The sequence below is a fragment of the Rhagoletis pomonella genome, unplaced genomic scaffold (assembly GCF_013731165.1).
Source record: "Rhagoletis pomonella isolate Grant_MI unplaced genomic scaffold, Rhpom_1.0 Rhpom_scaffold_00009, whole genome shotgun sequence".
In the NCBI taxonomy this organism is placed as follows: Eukaryota; Metazoa; Arthropoda; class Insecta; order Diptera; family Tephritidae; genus Rhagoletis; species Rhagoletis pomonella.
In genome coordinates, this window is record NW_023458563.1 from 38,587,533 (window position 1) to 38,605,075 (window position 17,543).

Consider the following 17,543-nt stretch of genomic DNA (forward strand, 5'->3'; position numbering starts at 1 on the left):
CTTATGGTTCCGAAGTTATAGCTGATAAAAAATTCCCCGCCTATGGGATGTGCCACGCCCCCTTTTGCAAACTCGTTTATATATACCCTCCTATAAGCACCAACCATTGATGTGTCTGCATACCAAATTTCAAGTTCGTGTGACTTATGGTTCCGAAGTTATAGGTGATAAAAAATTTCACGCCTATGGATGTGCCACGCTCCCTTTTACAAACTCGTTTATACATTCCCGCCTATAAGCACCTGCCATTGATATGTCTGCATACCAAATTTCAAGTTCGTGAGACTTATGGTTCCGAAGTTATAGCTGATAAAAAATTCCACTTTCCAAAATTCCATTCTACAGTTATAGTAATTATTTTGTGTTTTACGCTTATAAAAAGCACATAATATAAAAAAATTATAATTATTGTTATTAGTAATACATAAATTGGGAGTTAATTTTTTAATCGCGGTTACTATTAACTGTTTAGTCAGATTAAAATTAATCATGATTAACTGTAATCAGATTGAATTTAATCGAATTAACTAACTGATTAAAACATCAATCGATAATGCCATCATTGAGTTCACATACATATCACTATACCAAGTTTCAGTTCTCTCCCACAAATACTTCCAGAGATATGTATTTAATATGAAAATTCCAATTTGTATGGGGGGGGCCTTCAGTTATCGGACTTACTTTCAGTCTAAGACCATCCTTCCGAAATCCGTAGTAAGTGTACTAAAACCGGAGTCGGAAAACCGGTTAAGGAAGTAGCCTATTTTTCAATCCAGGTCATAAACCATCTTTGAACAAAATTTCATTTTCAAACAAGTGGCAGTTCTTAAAAAAGTAGCCTATTTTCCAGTCTAGGTCATAAGCTGTCTGTGTGCAAACTTTCATGCAAATCAGTTCAGTCATTTACGCGTATGAATTTAATTAAACTTTCCTAATACGTGATAACTCTTATAATAGTAGCCTATTTTCCAACATGGGTCATAAGCTATCTCTGTGCGAGATGTCATGCAAGTCTGTTCAGTCGTTTCCGCGTATTAATTTAATTACAACTTTTTTAACAGTTGGCAACTCTTCCAAAAAATAATCCTACTTTCCACTGAAGGTCATAAGCTATCTGCTTGCAAAATTTCATGCAAATCCGTTCAGACTTTTCAGCGTATTAATTTAATTAAACTTTTTTAGCTGGTGGTAACTCTTAAAAAAGGTAGCCTATTTTTCAACCTAGCTCATAAGCTATCTGTGTGAAAACTTTCATGCAAATCAGTTCACTAATTTCCGCGTATTAATTAAATTAATCATTTCTAACAGGTGGCAACTCTTAAAAAAGTAGCCTACTTTCTAACCTGGGTCATAAGCTATCTGTGTGCAAAATTTCATACAAATCCGTTTAGTCGTTTCCGCGTATTAATTTAATTAAACTTTTTTAACAGGTGGCAACTCTTCCAAAAATTAGCCTATTTTCCACTGTAGGTCATAAGCTATCTGCTTGCAAAATTTCATGCAGATCCATTCAGTCGTTTCCGCGTATCACTTTAATTAAATTTTTTTTATCAGGTGGAAACTCTTAAGAAATGTAGCCTATTTTACAATCTAGGTCACAAGCTATCTGTGTGCAAATTTCCATGCAAATCCATCAGTCGTTTCCGCATATTAAATACATTAAACTTTTTACAGGTGGCAACTCTTAAAAAAATAGCCTATTAACCAATCTGACCCATAAGCTATCTGCGTACTAAATTTCATGCAAATCCGTTCAGTCGTTTCCGCGTGATGATTTCCCAAACATCCAAACATACAAACTTTCACATTTATAATATTAGTAAGATATATGCATGCACTCATGCGATAAACTTCAAAAGAGAGTATCATAGCATGCGTTTATGGGTAGTTTTGCAGGTATTGAATAGGGATAGATATGTGTTAAGCATAAAGAGCTTTTAAAAAAACTTAGTGCCGGTAAGCGAAATATTTTTGGTACAAATCGAAAAAAACTCACTCAAAAAGAAGGCTGTTAAACGGAAAAGGGCTCCTAACCGAAAATGCAGCTAAAAGTGGAATTTTCGTACAAAATCCATTACATGATGCAGTATTTTGGTGAAATTGTGCACGTAAGCGGAAAATGCACCTAGGCGAAGAGGCACCTAAACGGAATATACTGTATTTTGTTATTTTTATAATTTTCTGGAATCATGAGAAAGATATACAAGGATTCAATTTACAGTTGGTGTACCACAATATCAATTACACTTCTTTTTGAAACCTATAATAATCACTCGAAAATTTGATTCAACTTGTTCCTAATTTTGTCTAAAATAAAATAAAAGCAAAATAAAAGTATACAACAAATTTCTAAGTGAGCCTCAAGTCAAGGTGCAGGAATGATATTTTCAGAGATAGTCGAGAGTTCTAACTTTAAATTAAACCTGGAGGTTCTATTCCCTTTTATTTCTTTGCTGGAGCTTCTAAAATATTGCAAAAAACGCGATTTTTTGACATTTTAACCTTTTTTTCAAAATTTGGAGCTGATGGAAACTTTATGCTTACGGATAAAAAAGTCTATCAAAGACAGTTTTAACATTTGCCGTACCATATTTTTTTTTCTATTTTCGTAGGGCTGTGTTATAAATTAAAAATTAGCAAAAATTTAGATTTCCGTTTTTTTCTACAGAAATTTGTCCTAATGTGGTCAATAATACCCTTCGCTCCCCTATTTAGTTAGAGTTTTTAAAACCATTCAATGAATATCATCATGCATGTGCAGGCATCGGCAGAAAACGAGCACACAATGGGCTAGATTTTCTCAATATTCATCGCAAACTGGATATTGATCTTGACTGGATGTTAAAAGAATTTTTATTTACTGTATACCTCGGTGAATTGCATGTGACTTTTCTTTGAGTTGTGCTGAATTATATCCACAATTAAATACAATATGCTGAATACTCTAAATAAAACAATGATATTCTTGGTTGTTACGAATGACTTTACATAAAACAAAAAAATATAAATAGAGGTGGTAACCTTCGTTCGTCATTTCTGTTTAAAATCTATTTCCGTCCTCTTTCATTTGAAACAAAATTTAAATTATTATCAAGAAATGACTTTTATTTCAAACTTAAAAATATTTGGCCAAGGTGACTTAAAAAAAAAATAACTGTTTTTTTTCGGTCCCTGCAAATACGTACATATTTTGTATACTTGTATTTTAAATACTCTCTGCACAAAGGACGCGAAACCTGCGAGGGTTTTATCTCAGACTGCTCGTAATTGTACATAATTTTTTCATATGATATAACATGTACATACCCAGTACTACATTAACTCCAATATTAAGTTCGTTTATCTTTTCTATAGCCACACGTTGCAGAATTTTTGCCTCAATATCTGTTAGATTTTGCAAACAAGAATCTTGTATTAATATACGACCTCCATTATCTGACGTCCATGTGAATTTCTCCTGCAATTAAATAACCAATTACGAAATTATTTTTTACGAACTAAAAAGTTAAGTTATAGATTGTTTGTATGTAGGTAATTAAATATTCAGTAGTTTCAATTGAAAACGTTTGTGCAAGGCGAATCGCGCATAGTACGTACAAGGTTACCGGGAAAGAAGGTAGGGGCGGTTCGAACCCCCTGTTGGATGGAAATATGCATAAAAATTTGTCATCGTTTAGTTTGAGATAATAATGGTAAAAAATATTTTAAGATCTCAACAATTTTTATTGAGCGAGCTTGAGGCCGTTTCTAATGGTTCATATCCCAGTGACCGCGGTGAAGAAGTCTAATGAGGAGATATGATAGTAGCTATAACTTCTACCTATGGGTTAATTATTCTTGTTTTTCCACAACATTTGTTCATTAGAAACTCCCTCAAGCACAATAAAAATTGTTGAATATAATTGTTAAAAGGCCATAAATAACAAAAACAAATTTTAATATATTCTAAAACTTGTTTATTTAAATAGCCTAATGGTGAGTACATTGTTTCTCTTTGCAATTAGGAGAACGAAGTGTATTGTGGATTCAACGGCTAATGGTTACCATTTATTTAGAGAAAAACGAAAGTTATTTAAAATAGCGATTTAAGCACAAACGAACTAAGTGAATGGAAACCAATAAAAATAAAAAAATTGCAGTCAAATATTGTATTTGAAAAGTATAGTATGCATTGGATTTTGACCCCTTTCGATCGCGTGCACTTTATGAAACGTACGTTTTATGTAAAGTCCTATATTTGCACATTACACGTTTTTGGAACGTACAATATTACAAAATTACACTAGCGAGTATTATGACTTATTAGTATTGTGTACATAAGCGGGAAAATGCACCGAGGCGAAGAGGCACCTAAACGGAATATACTTTATTTTGTTATTTTTATAATTTTATAATTTTCTGGAATCACGAGAAAGATATATTTTTGTACAAGAATTCAATTTACAGTTGGTGTACCACAATAACCAATTTCAACGACACTTCTTTTTGAAACGTATAATAAATGTAACTATATAACAAATGAGTAAGCGACCATCAAGTCAAGGAGCAGCAATGGTGCAGTCGAGAGTTCTAGGAAGGTTCTATCACCTTTTTCTTCTTTGCTAGAGCTTATAAAATGCGATTTTTTGATGGACACTTTATACTTACGGATTCGTATCAGCACAAAAAAATCGATCAAAAGAGCTTTAACATTTGCCGTACCAAAATATGTTTCTATTTTTGTTGGTCTTAGTTCAACTTTCTCTCGAATACTCCAAGAACCGCCTCATCGAATGTTGTCATTGTCTAAGCTTCTGTGGTTTTTGTACGTCGAGAGTGGACTTTACTCCCGAATTGCCTACTCAGTCTAAAGTAGCACTTCTTGGCAAGAGTGATTCTGTGTGGGATTTCCATGCTGATATCTTTATCGGTGATAATGCTGGTTCCCTACTCAACGAAATTTTCCACTTTCCCGAAATTATAACTGTCAATAGTGACGTGGGTGCCAAGACGAGAATGCGCTGAGTGTTTATTTTATGGCAGGAGATACTACTTCGTCTTGTCCTTCGTCTGTACCACCAGGCCCATTCGCTTTGCTTCTTTATCCAGCTTGGAAAAAGCAGCGCAGACTTCGCGATTTTTGCTACCGATTATGTCGATGTCATCGGCATACGACAGAAATTACCCGTCCTTGTAAAAAATTGGTCCTGCGTGGTTCAGTTCTGCAGCTCTTATTATCTTAACATTTGCATCATGCGATCGTAAATGCGCTTCTGATTTCACTTTAATTTGGGAATATTTGATTGTGTATAGGAGTTCACAAAAGTAATAACAATCATAATCATAATAATATTGTCCAATGTTATTCAAAATTTCTTTACTCGCTATGTGCTATGGCGACCCCAAACGAAATTGTTTATGATTAAGAGTTAACTTTTTTATAATGTTAGGTAATGGTGACAACGAGAATGCAATGGGGTATAGTCGTTGCGCTGGGTATGCAGTTACAGTTGCATGGCTATACTCAATCCCGACTCTTGCGTCCTCGTTCGCGCACTCTGGGCAACGTGAGCAACCCATGTGCGAGATGCGGTAACCAATCAGAGTGGAGCCTTGGGTCACGGCAGAAAGAGAGGGAGCTTCGGTGGGACCACTCCGACTTATTCGGTTTAAGGGCTCACTGAAGTCTGCAGCGTCTGTTCACCAGTAGGTGCGGCTGCAAGCGGGTGTCTGCTTGGAGCAAGCGGCTCGCTATATAAACGTGTATTTGGTTGCGAAACCACCCCCGTCCCAGCAATGGGTTGTGTGCTGGGCTTGGGACCCGCCACGTAGAAACCACTTCCAGTGAAGAAGCAAGGCAAAGCCCCCCCTTGTGATGACGACCACGGCAAACATTTAAAGGACTACGATTTGAGGGCATGCACCTGGAATGTCCGGACCCTTAATGGGGAAGGTGCCTCTGCCCGGCTGGTTGATGTCCTCGTAAGGACAAAAGCTGACATCACCGCCATCCAAGGAATGCGTTGGACGGGGCAAGGCAAGCAATGTCTGGGGCCTTGCGACATCTACTACAGCTGCCTTGTAAAGGAGCGCAAATTCGGTGTTGGATTTGTGGTGGGAGAGAGACTCCGTCGCCGAGTACTGTCGTTCACCCCGGTGGACGAGCGTCTAGCACAATCCGCGTCAAAGCGAGATTCGTCAACATCTCGCTCATCTGCGCCCATGCCCCGACGGAAGAGAAGGATGAGGCATCCAAGGATCTCTTCTATGAGCGCTTGGAGCGCACATACGAGCGCTGCCCCAGTCATGATATCAAAATCGTGCTTGGCGACTTCAATGCCAGGGTGGGAGAGGAAGGGATCTTTGGAACCACCGTCGGAAAATTCAGCCTCCACGACGAAACGTCCGGCAACGGATTGAGGCTGATCGACTTCGCCGGGGCCCGAAACATGGTAGTATGCAGTACTAGGTTCAAGCATAAAAAGATCCATCAAGCTACGTGGCAGTCTCCGGATCGAAAAACGAGAAACCAAATCGATCATGTTGTGATAGACGGAAGGCCAGCTCTTTCGCTACTCGACTCTCACACCTGCTCTCAGAGAGCACTCTTCAACAAACCGACATATGCGAGCAGTGGAACCACATTTCCCGCTCATTAAGTACCGCCGCCGAAGAAGTAGTCGGAATTCAGCGAGCCCGAAAGAATAACTGGTACGATGAGGAGTGTCAGGAAGCTGCAGAAAAAAAAGATGCCGCCTACAGGGCCACGCTGCGATCGGGCGCAACGCGCGCTATGTGGGACCGCTATAGGGATCTGAAGAGGGAAGCGAGACGTATTTGCCGCAATAAGCAGAGAGAGGCCGAAACACGTGAGTGCGAATAGCTTGAAATGCTGGCCCACAGGAAGAATGCCCGAATATTTTACCAGAGAGTTAGGCGACTTACGGAAGGCTTAAAGACCGGGGCGTACTTCTGTAAGAACAATAATGGCGACCTAGTAACTGATGTCCAGAGCGTACTTAAATTATGGAGGGAACACTTTTCCGCCCTACTAAATGGAAGCAGCACGGAATGTTGTGGAGAAGAAGAACCCGAGCCCGCAGTCGATGATGACGGAGTCGACGTTCCACCGCCTGACTATGACGAGGTACGTATAGCAATGACGCGGCTGAAAAACAACAAAGCTGATGGAGCTGACAGCCTGCCAGCTGAGCTATTCAAGTACGGCGGCGTGGAGTTGATAAGGTGCATGCATCAACTCTTGTGCAGAATATGGTCAGATGAACGCATGCCCGACGACTGGAATTTAAGTGTGCTGTGCCCAATCCACAAGAAAGGTGACCCCGCCATTCGCGCCAACTACCGCGGGATCAGCCTTCTAGGCATAGGTTACAAGGTCTTATCGAGCGTACTGTGTGAAAGACTTAAGCCCACCGTCAATGAACTGATTGTGCCTTTTCAGTGTGGCTTTAGACCTGGAAAATCCACCATAGACCAGGTATTCACAATACGCCAAAACTTGGAAAAGACCCGCGAGAAAAGGATAGACACTCACCACCTATTTGTCGACTTTAAAGCCGCCTTTGACAGCACTAAAAGGAGTTGCCTATACGCCGCTATGTCTGAATTTGGCATCCCCTCAAAACTTATACGGCTGTGTAAAATGACGTTGAGCAATACCACCAGCTCCGTCAGAATTGGGAAAGACCTCTCCGAGCCGTTCGCCACAAAACGGGATTTCAGACAGGGCGACTCCCTTTCATGTGACTTCTTTAATCTGATGTTGGAGAAGATAATAAGATCTTCAGAACTGAACCGCTTAGGAACAATTTACTACAAGAGCGTACAATTACTGGCTTATGCCGATGACACTGACATCATCGGTAAGAAAAACCGCGAAGTCTGTTCTGCCTTTTCCAAGTTGGATAGGGAAGCAAAGCGAATGGGTCTGGTGGTAAACGAGGACAAGACGAAGTATCTCCTGTCATCAAACAAACAGTCAGCACATTCACGCCTTGGCACCCACGTCACTGTTGACAGTTACAATTTCGAGAAAGTAGAGAATTTCGTTTACTTGGGAACCAGCATTAACACCGATAATAATGTCAGCATTGAAATCCAACGCAGAATCACTCTTGCCAACAAGTGCAAGTGAGTAGGCAATTCAGGAGTAAAGTCCTCTCTCGTCGTACGAAAACCACGCTCTATAAGTCACTCATCATGCCCGTGCTGGTATATGGCACAGAAGCATGTACAATGACAACATCAGATGAGGCGGCTCTTGGAGTGTTTGACAGAAAGATTTTGCGGAAGATTTACGGTCCTTTTCGCGTTGGCGACGGCGAGTACCGCAGACGATGGAACGATGAGCTGTATGAGCTTTACAACGATATGGACATAGTGCAGCGAATTAAAATATAGCGGCTCCGCTGGCTTGGTCATGTCGTTCGAATGGACACCGACGCTCCAGCTCTGAAAGTATTCAACTCGGAACCCGCTGGTGGTAGCAGAGGAAGAGGGAGGCCCCCACTGCGATGGAAAGATCAGGTGGAGAAGGACTTGGCTTCACTTGGCGTTTCCAATTGGCGTCAGTTGGCACAGAGGAGAAACGACAGGCGTGCTTTGCTGAACTCGGCCAAAATCGGTTAGGCGGTTACAGTGCCAAAAAAGAAGAAGAAGAATGGTGACAACGGTTTTAACTTAATTTAAATTTAATTTAAACTTAATTTCATTAAGCATTTTTTAAACAGCTTTCATGGGATAATTTTTTGTTTTCTTTACTCTTTTATCATTTTGTTATTCGTTTCAGTAGTTTTTAACCGACTTCAAAAAAAGGAGAAGGTTATCGATTCGTCGGAATATTTTTTTTATGTTTGTTACCGCATAACTTTGAACCTCGTCAACCGATTTCCAGGTGGTCCCATATTAATTTGGTTTAGATCCGATCATTGGATCATGAAAAAATAACGATATTATTAAATTTGTATATGAGAATTGAAGTCGGTCGTGTTTTTGCTTAAAAATTACTAGTTTATTAATTGTTTACATTGTGTTATTGTGTACCAACTCTTCGTTGATAATATGATCACTTCGTTTGATAAGATGATGTAAATTCTATCTTCATTTAAACTGTTCGAATTTTGGGTAGGTAAAAAGATTTTAAAAATTTCTCTAGTAAAGCTTTCCCAAACACTTTTCGTTTGGAACCACTTATGTAATATTTCATTTAATTTCAATATTTTCAGTCTTTACTTTTAGACCGGTGAGAATCCTATTGAAAATATTTCCAAATCAAGATTTTTCAAATACCTTTCGTTTGGTACCCCAAACATATTTTCGATTGTAAGTCTTCTTAAAACTCTTTAGGCTGATACCCACATTGCAATATATTATTTATTTAATCAATTTAACTGTGTTTAGGCCTGTAGACTAAAGCAAACAATCCAAGAGGGTCCACCTTAATACTTAATAATATACATACATATGCACGCACACATGTATACACCTATTTATTATAAACTGTCATAAAGGCTGACTTCCAAAACGTATCAATACAATGTCTGGATATTATTATATTGCGGTATTCAAACTGTTTGTATATGCAGAGTTGTGATACAATGCAACCATATACATACATTGCATATTTTAAATATTCAATATAGCATGAAAAATTTTTCCGAACATTCCATTTTTAAAACACCAATGGTAACCAATAACAAACGAAGCATCAACTTTATTTTTGATGCGTTGATTGCTCTTTTCGGATGCGTTTTGGAACAGAATACATTGTCAATATTTTGTGGTTCGGCGTTACGGAACATTATACTTTGTACGTATGCAAAGCAATTGACGTTTTGGAAGTCAGCCAAACTTTTCCTGCCAAATTAACTATCGTTGAGTTTCCCCTCCAAACAGTTTTACTGCTTGAAGAGGATGAGACGGTGGAACACTTTTTGTGCTTCTTGCTTGGTTGTTTGTCATAGATTTTTCTAGACTCGTTATTTTCTCTATTGCCAGTTTCTGAATTAAAAGTTTGGCGTAAAAAGCTGTTGTTTTAAGTTTTGTGTTTAAAAAATTTGAGAGATAAATATTTTTCGCCTCACTTTAAAATTTGGAGCGATAAAAATAAAAATGATGCTATCAACACAAATAAACTATTTTACAAATACTCAAAATACTAAAAAAAAATATCAAAGTTCATTACTAAAAAATGAGGTATCAGGTGAAAGAATATGGTCTTCGGATAAGCTTTTATTTTTTTAATGGGTCTGCCACCTATTTAAAAATTAATACCTAACAGTGGCGTAGCCAGGATTTGGCGAAAGGGGGGGACGAACAAAAAATGTCCATCGATAACTTAAAGTTGTGATACACAATGGCTAGAGGCGTTGCCTGTGGGCATTCTTTCATATATGTATGTATGTGCCATTTTTACCGTTATATATTTTTGTCTACTCGGTTATTCCATGGGGAATTCATGCTTTATTTAAATTTAAAAAATTAAATTACTACACCATTTTAATTAATTAGTGCGTACTCCAGTTTTATTTTGTACAAGTTTCGTTAGTATACACTTCAGTTTTTACACATTGAATATATCTGCATATTTATATATTTACGCGTATCTATTTACATATATTTATGTACAAGTCTACAAAATCTTATTACTTATAAAGCGATTTTTAATCTTCGTTGCTTAACACATATTTTTTCAATTACTTCTTGTGTTGTAATCGGTACATCATTATGTACCGCTAACATCGTTAAACCATTCAGCCGCTCCTTAATTGTATAAAAAGAAGGGACAAATAAGATAGCATATTCAACAATTGAGTAGTCCAATTGAGTAGTTTTTGGCGGGTTTCATGTACACTAACAGCAGAGTGAAACATTTTTCTATATTCTGAAAAAATAGCATGAAATGTTAACTAATCTTGCAAAAGTCGCTATAATACTTATTTAAATTTAAATCGAACTGTTTAAATTCTAAACCCAACATATGTGCTCTCTTTTTTTTTAAACTTGGAAGGTTTGTATTTGAAACTGAATTTAGTTTGGTCATATATGTAGTCCAAAAAGTTTAAAATTTAAACCGAAATTTTTAACCGTGTAGTGGAAGAGGTCGCAAAAAAGAAGCACACCGATCTTCCTAGAGCAGAGAACGCGAAAAGCTAAAAAAAGCTAGCTATGTAAAAGTTACTGTTTCAAAACTTGCAATATTAAATTTTTAAATATAAAATATGCAAATCAATCATACTGCAATTTCATTTTTTTAATGGTGTTAGGCTCTTATTTATCCAAATTTTCAGGTAATAAAAAAAGATACAGTTCGGATGTTACTTGTTGTCGTAGATGTTTTTTTTTTTTAATTTATGGCTTACTTTTATAAAATCACATAACGCTGTTTGCAAGTGGACTACTCATATATTCATTAAAAGATAATTTGTCGTCCGTCTGAAATAAAAAAAATTTAAATCAGAAGGATAAAATAGTATTGTGTTATTAATTCAAAAGTAAATAATTGTAGTTCAATGACGAAGGGGGGATCTATCCCCCCAAATGCCCCCCTGGGTACGCCACTGATACCTAACATATAATACGTGAAGGCGCGCTTTCTTCAAAATAGTTTTTTGTTAGGTGCTGTATTTAAAAAAGCGTAAGGAGCTGATGCTTTTTTTGTTTGCATATGTGAGCATGTATGTATATAGGCTACATTTGTTGGTATTTCAGTGAGAGACAGGATTTATAAATCAGCTGTGCCTACTTTGATGTTTTTATTTCATTCGCTTCACGTTCATATGTACAAGTACTTTAGTATCTACATATGTATGTATGAACCAGGGAAGCCAACTCGTGGGGAATTCAACGATTTGCGGGAAATTTCAGTTTGCGTGGGGAATCGGGGAATGGACTGTTTTTTGTGGGGAATTTCAGTTTACGTGGGGAATCGGGGGGTGAACTGGTTTTTTGTGATGATTTAGGTGTGACTAATTGTTTTCTTTTTTGCTTCACTAATTTCATAATGAGTTAAAAAAGTTGCATAAGAAATACAACTGCAACTAAAGGATTAATTTGCAACCCTGCCAATTATGCAAATAACCGTTGATTTTTTAAAATTTTGAACTTTGTACTTTATTATACTAGAACTGAGTGTGCTACAATACGGCATACCCAAAATTTTTCTAGAGAATCAAATTAAAAAAGCTCGAAATTTTTACGAAAGTTTTTTGAGTTTCTTTTTTAATATTGCACAAAGTTTGAAACTGGGATTTATATAGTTTTTATTGGGGAATGAACTATATTTTTTATAAAGAAATAACTCAAATGAAATGACAAAACAAATAATTTTGAAAACTTGTCAAAATTTGGTGCGACTAAAATTTTTTCGACCACTGCATATATGTAAGTATTATATCGTCGTTTAAAGTACAAAACCGCGTATCAACAAAATGCAAAACCGCGTATCGAGATAATGCAAAACCGCGTATGTGAGGTTGCATAAGTTATTTTCTAGAGAGTAAAACACTTATATTTCAAAATGGTTTTCTTTTTTATAAAGCAATCGCATCTCTGGCTGGTATATTTCAGAACGAATGGATGAGGATTGAGCCAAGAGCTTGTGTGAGCAAATCCAATCAGTTACGCGGTTTTGCAGAATGACGATATGCGGTTTTGTACTTTAAACGACGACATGTACATTTTTATACCCGAGCGCACTTGTGCACAAGGGTATATTAACTTTGTCCTTCTGTCCGTCCATGTACATGATAACTCGAGCAAAAATTCACATATCTCAACGAAATTGGGTATGTAGGTTTCCATTTATCCAAGGTAGGTTGGTATAGAAAATGGGAGAAATCGGACTGTAACCACGCCCACTTCCCATATAACGGCAATTTTCAGAAATACGAAAACTGCGATATTTTAGTAACTACTGAAGATTATTCACTCAAAATTGACATTTACAATAAATTTTAAACGAAAAATAAGAATATTATACATTTTTGGAAAATGGGCGTAGCCACGCCCACTTGTAGTTATATGTGTATATCTTGGTAAGCGCTGCACCAATTTCTTCCAAACTTGGAACAGTAGTTGGCCTTAGTACAGCACACCAAATGGATGAAAATTTTTAAAATCAGGCAATAACCACGCCCATATCCCATATAACGGTAATTTAGAGAAACACAAAATCTTCGATAAATCAGTAAATATTAAAGCGAATTTATTCAAAATTGACGCTTGCAACAATTCTTTACCAAAAAATACGTTTATGATAAAATTTTGAAAAATGGGCGTGGCACCGCCCCCTTATGATCATATGTATGTATCTCGGTAACCGTTCTACCAATTTGTACCAAAACGTTGAAAAATTATTGAAATCGGACTAAAATTACGGCCGCTTTTCATATAACGGTAAAAATCAGAAATTCTTGAAACTTCTATATTTTGAAATTTAAGGACGCTAATTTACTCAAAATTGATACACCCCGGCTTACCATGTAGCGGTAGCTTTCGGAAAGGTGAAAAACATATATTTATTCTTGCGCCGTGTATTTAATGTTCGGTTCCGCCCGAACTTAGACTTTCTTACTTGTTTATTCTTTATTTGTTAACTAACTTTACAAAAGTTTGGTTTAATCTATGAATACATAGATAAATTACATTTAGAAATAAAATAAACAGAAAGACCAGTAATATAACAAAATACAAAATTTTTTTTTTAATAAGGAGATATCTATTGGTGGCGAATTTTACGAAATTTCGGGCAAAATCGGGGAATTCTCAAAAATTAGTTGGCTACCTTGGTATGTACATACACCCACTATAATTGTTCTTAAGTGTTCAGTCAAAAATATTTGAAACACAGAATTCAAGTAAAATACGCTTACTTCGATGTTTTTGTTTAGTTTCTTTGCGTATTTCTTTCCTCTTCTCTCCCTCGCTAATTTGAATATATGTATTTACATCTATACATAGCATTAGCGCACACAAGGGGTGGGTTTTGGGGTTCAAACCCCCCTAAAGCTAATAACCTCAAATACAATCTGTATCTTAAAGCTAAGAATCCAGCTCTCAAGGAAATTATAAGAAATATTTATTATAATTTCTGTTGCTTGAAAAAGCGCTTTGCTTTTGCTGTAAATTTTTATGAGGGAATAATTATACGAGCATTTTTTTTCTTGAGAGCTGCAAACTGATTTAAGAAATTTTGGTAGAAGAAAATTTCTTTTCCATTTCTCGTCCGTCGTTTTATATGAATTTTTCGTTATTCTTGAGAGTTCAGTTAATTTTTTCGGTATTTGAAATATTAAACAAATTTAGCAATCGTGAAAAATCACCATCTCTATCGAAAACCAGAAATCGAAAATGAACATAGAAGTGCAAAAATTCATGGAATCAATAAATTTATTTTTACTGACTCTTTTTTAAAATTTTGTATTAGGTACTTTTGAAAGTTGAGCGCATCTTGAGTTTATAGAACTTTTTATTAAACAAGTAGTTTTTAAGGAAATAACACAACCGACTTCAATTCTCATATTCAAATTTAGGGGTACCGTTAATTTCTTCATGATCCAATCATCGGATCTCTAAAGCAAATTACGGGACGAACCTTGAGGTACTATCTTTCTAATAAAAAAAGGATTATTGAAAACGGTTCACGTGGTCCAAAGTTATGTATTCCGGCGAGATGATAACCTCCCTTTTTTTGAAGTCGGTTAAAAGCGTTTGAGTTCTGTTAATCTGTAAATAAAGTGCAGTTTATGAATTTTAAAACGTTTATTTATTTATTACATACTGTACATAAAACTTGCATAAATGTATTTTAAAGAGGGTATTATTATCTGAAGCAAATTTTCAGTATTTTCCGGTGATATATTTTCAGAAATATAAACCCCCCCCTAAAATATATTCCTGGGTGCGCCCCTGATACATAGTATAAAGGAAAGTCGAGAATCTTTGTACGCGGTAATTTCGAAAGCTACCGAACGGATTTTGACGAGATTTTCTCCAATATTTTCTGTATCGATAAGAGAGTGACCTTTTAATTTAGAATTTTAATAGCGTTGCCACCTGTTAATAAAATTTCTATATTCAATTCCAATAAGCGTAGGCGTCAGCTCTGCACCGTCACTATCAAATGAAAAGACTTAGCCTCTGGATGTGTAATAATGTATTATTTTTCAGAGTAGCGTTGCCACCTGTTTAAAAACTATAAGATCTGCACCGTTCGTTGGATAAAAAAATTAGATACCAACTGAAAGTGCATGGCCTTCGCGTGTACAAAAACTTAACGTTTTTTGGGTAGGGTTGCCACGTATTCAAAATTACTATCTTCTATCTAGTATAAAGGAAAGGCGAGATATTTTAACCACGCTATAGAACTTATTTATAAAAGATTTTTTAATCTGATCTTATTATTAATTAATATTATAAATGTGAAAATTTGAATGTTTGGAATGTTTGGGAAATCATCACGCAGAATCGACTGCACGGATTTGCATGAAATTTTGTACGCAGATAGCTTATGGGCTAGATTGGTTAATAGGCTATTTTTTCTAAGAGTTTCCACCTGTTAAAAAAGCTTAATTTATTTAATATGCGGGAACGCCTGAATGGATTTGCATGAAAATTTGCACACAGATAGCTTATGGACTAGATTGGAAAACAGGTTACTTTTCTTAAGAGTTGCCACCTGTTAAAAAATTTCATTAAATTAATACGCGGAAACGACTGAATGGATTTGCACGAAATTTTGCAAGCAGATAGCTTATGACCTACAGTGGAAAATAGGCTAAATTTTTGGAAGAGTTGCCACCTGTTAAAAAAGTTTAATTAAATTAATACGCGGAAACGACTAAACGGACTTGCATGAAATTTTGCACACAGATAGCTTATGACCTAGTTAGAAAGTAGGCTACATTTTTTAAGAGTTACCAAAAAAGTTTAATTAAAAAAAAAATTTAATTAAATTAATACGCGGAAAAGTCTGAAAGGATTTGCATGAAATTTTGCAGCCAGATAGCTTATGACCTACAGTGGAAAATGGGCTAATTTTTTGGAAGAGTTGCCACCTGTTAAAAAAGTTTTAATTAAATTAATACGTAGAAACGACTGAACAGATTTGCATGACATTTAGAACAGAGATAGCTTATGACCTACGTTGGAAGCTACTATTTTAAGAGTTATCACGTATTAGGAAAGTTTAATTAAATTAATCCGCCTAAATGACTGAACTGATTTGCATGAAAGTTTGCACTCAAGATAGCTTATGACCTAGACCGGAAAAAAGGCTACTTTTTAAGAATTGCCACCTGTTTGAAATTGAAATTTCGCTCAAAGATGGTTTATGACCTGGATTGAAAAATACGCTACTTCCTTAACCGGTTTTCCGATCAGATCGAAATTTAGTACACTTACTACGGATTTCGGAAGGATGATCTTAGACTTAAAGTAAGTCTGATAACTCAAGGCCCCTCCCATACAAATTGGAATTTTCATATTACATAAATATCTCTGGAAGTATTTGTGGGAGAGAACTGAAACTTGGTATAGTGATATGGATGTGAAATCAATGTTGGCATTAATCGATTGATGTTTTAATTAGTTAGTAAATTCGATTAAATAATCCGACTAAACAGTTAATCGTAACCGCGATTAAAAAATTAATTTTTAATCATTAACTCTTAATTTGATCAAGTAGGTTTGGTGATTAATTAAGTTATGCTGGAATTTCCCTGTGCACACAAAGCAAGTTAATCCGGTATGGCTATGTCGGGTTTCCTCATCAATCTAATAAATTTGGTGTGCGTTTTCATTAAGATATAAACCAATAAACTAGGTTTGTAAAAGTTCCCACTTTATGTATTACTAATAAAAATAATTATAATTTTTTTATATTATGTGCTTTTTATAAGCGTAAAACACAATATAATTACTATAACTGGTGTTTGGTTTCAAACTCGGACAAACTAGACAAATTAATCAGATTTTATTTTTAATTGGATTAACGATTAATGTTTTAAATTAATTAAACGTAATCGCAGCCAGCGATTAACGATTAAAAAAATGTTATCATTAATCGTACAGTTCATTACGACTAATTAATTTTAATCGTCAAACGCGATTAACATTTTAATCGTTAATTTTTAATCGTTCATCAGATTAATAGTTTTTCAACACTGTGTGAAATCATGTTCATAGTCACGGAGAAAAATGGACGTTTTTGGAAAAGAGGCGTAGCACCTCTCATACTGACTGAAAGTTTCATATTGCATATCTCTTCAAACATTTGGGGTAAAGCACTCAAGCTTGGTATGGAAATACATATGTTAATATGTATGTGAAACTAATACCATACTCATGGAGAAAAATGAGAGTTATTGGAAAAGGTGGTGTCGCAACTCCCATGCAAATTGATTTTTCTCTGCTGCTTATCTCTGGAGGTGTTTATTGCAGAGGACTGGAACTTGGCACCGAGATGTGTATACAAAATTAATTCCATACTCATGGAGAATTTTCGTTATTCGAAAAGGGGACATGGTTCTTGCCGTACAAAT

General features: G+C 36.0%; 1 protein-coding gene across 1 annotated transcript in view; it reads right to left on the reverse strand.

The window, feature by feature from the left end:
* The window catches only part of LOC118745510 (rho GTPase-activating protein 6-like), a 193,791-nt gene that overhangs the window by 131,008 nt on the left and 45,240 nt on the right, over positions 1 to 17,543 (reverse strand). The window contains exon 3 of the mRNA XM_036478959.1: positions 3,310 to 3,460. Within this exon, the coding sequence (XP_036334852.1) occupies positions 3,310 to 3,460 (151 nt within the window). The remainder of the gene's footprint in view (positions 1 to 3,309; positions 3,461 to 17,543) is intronic.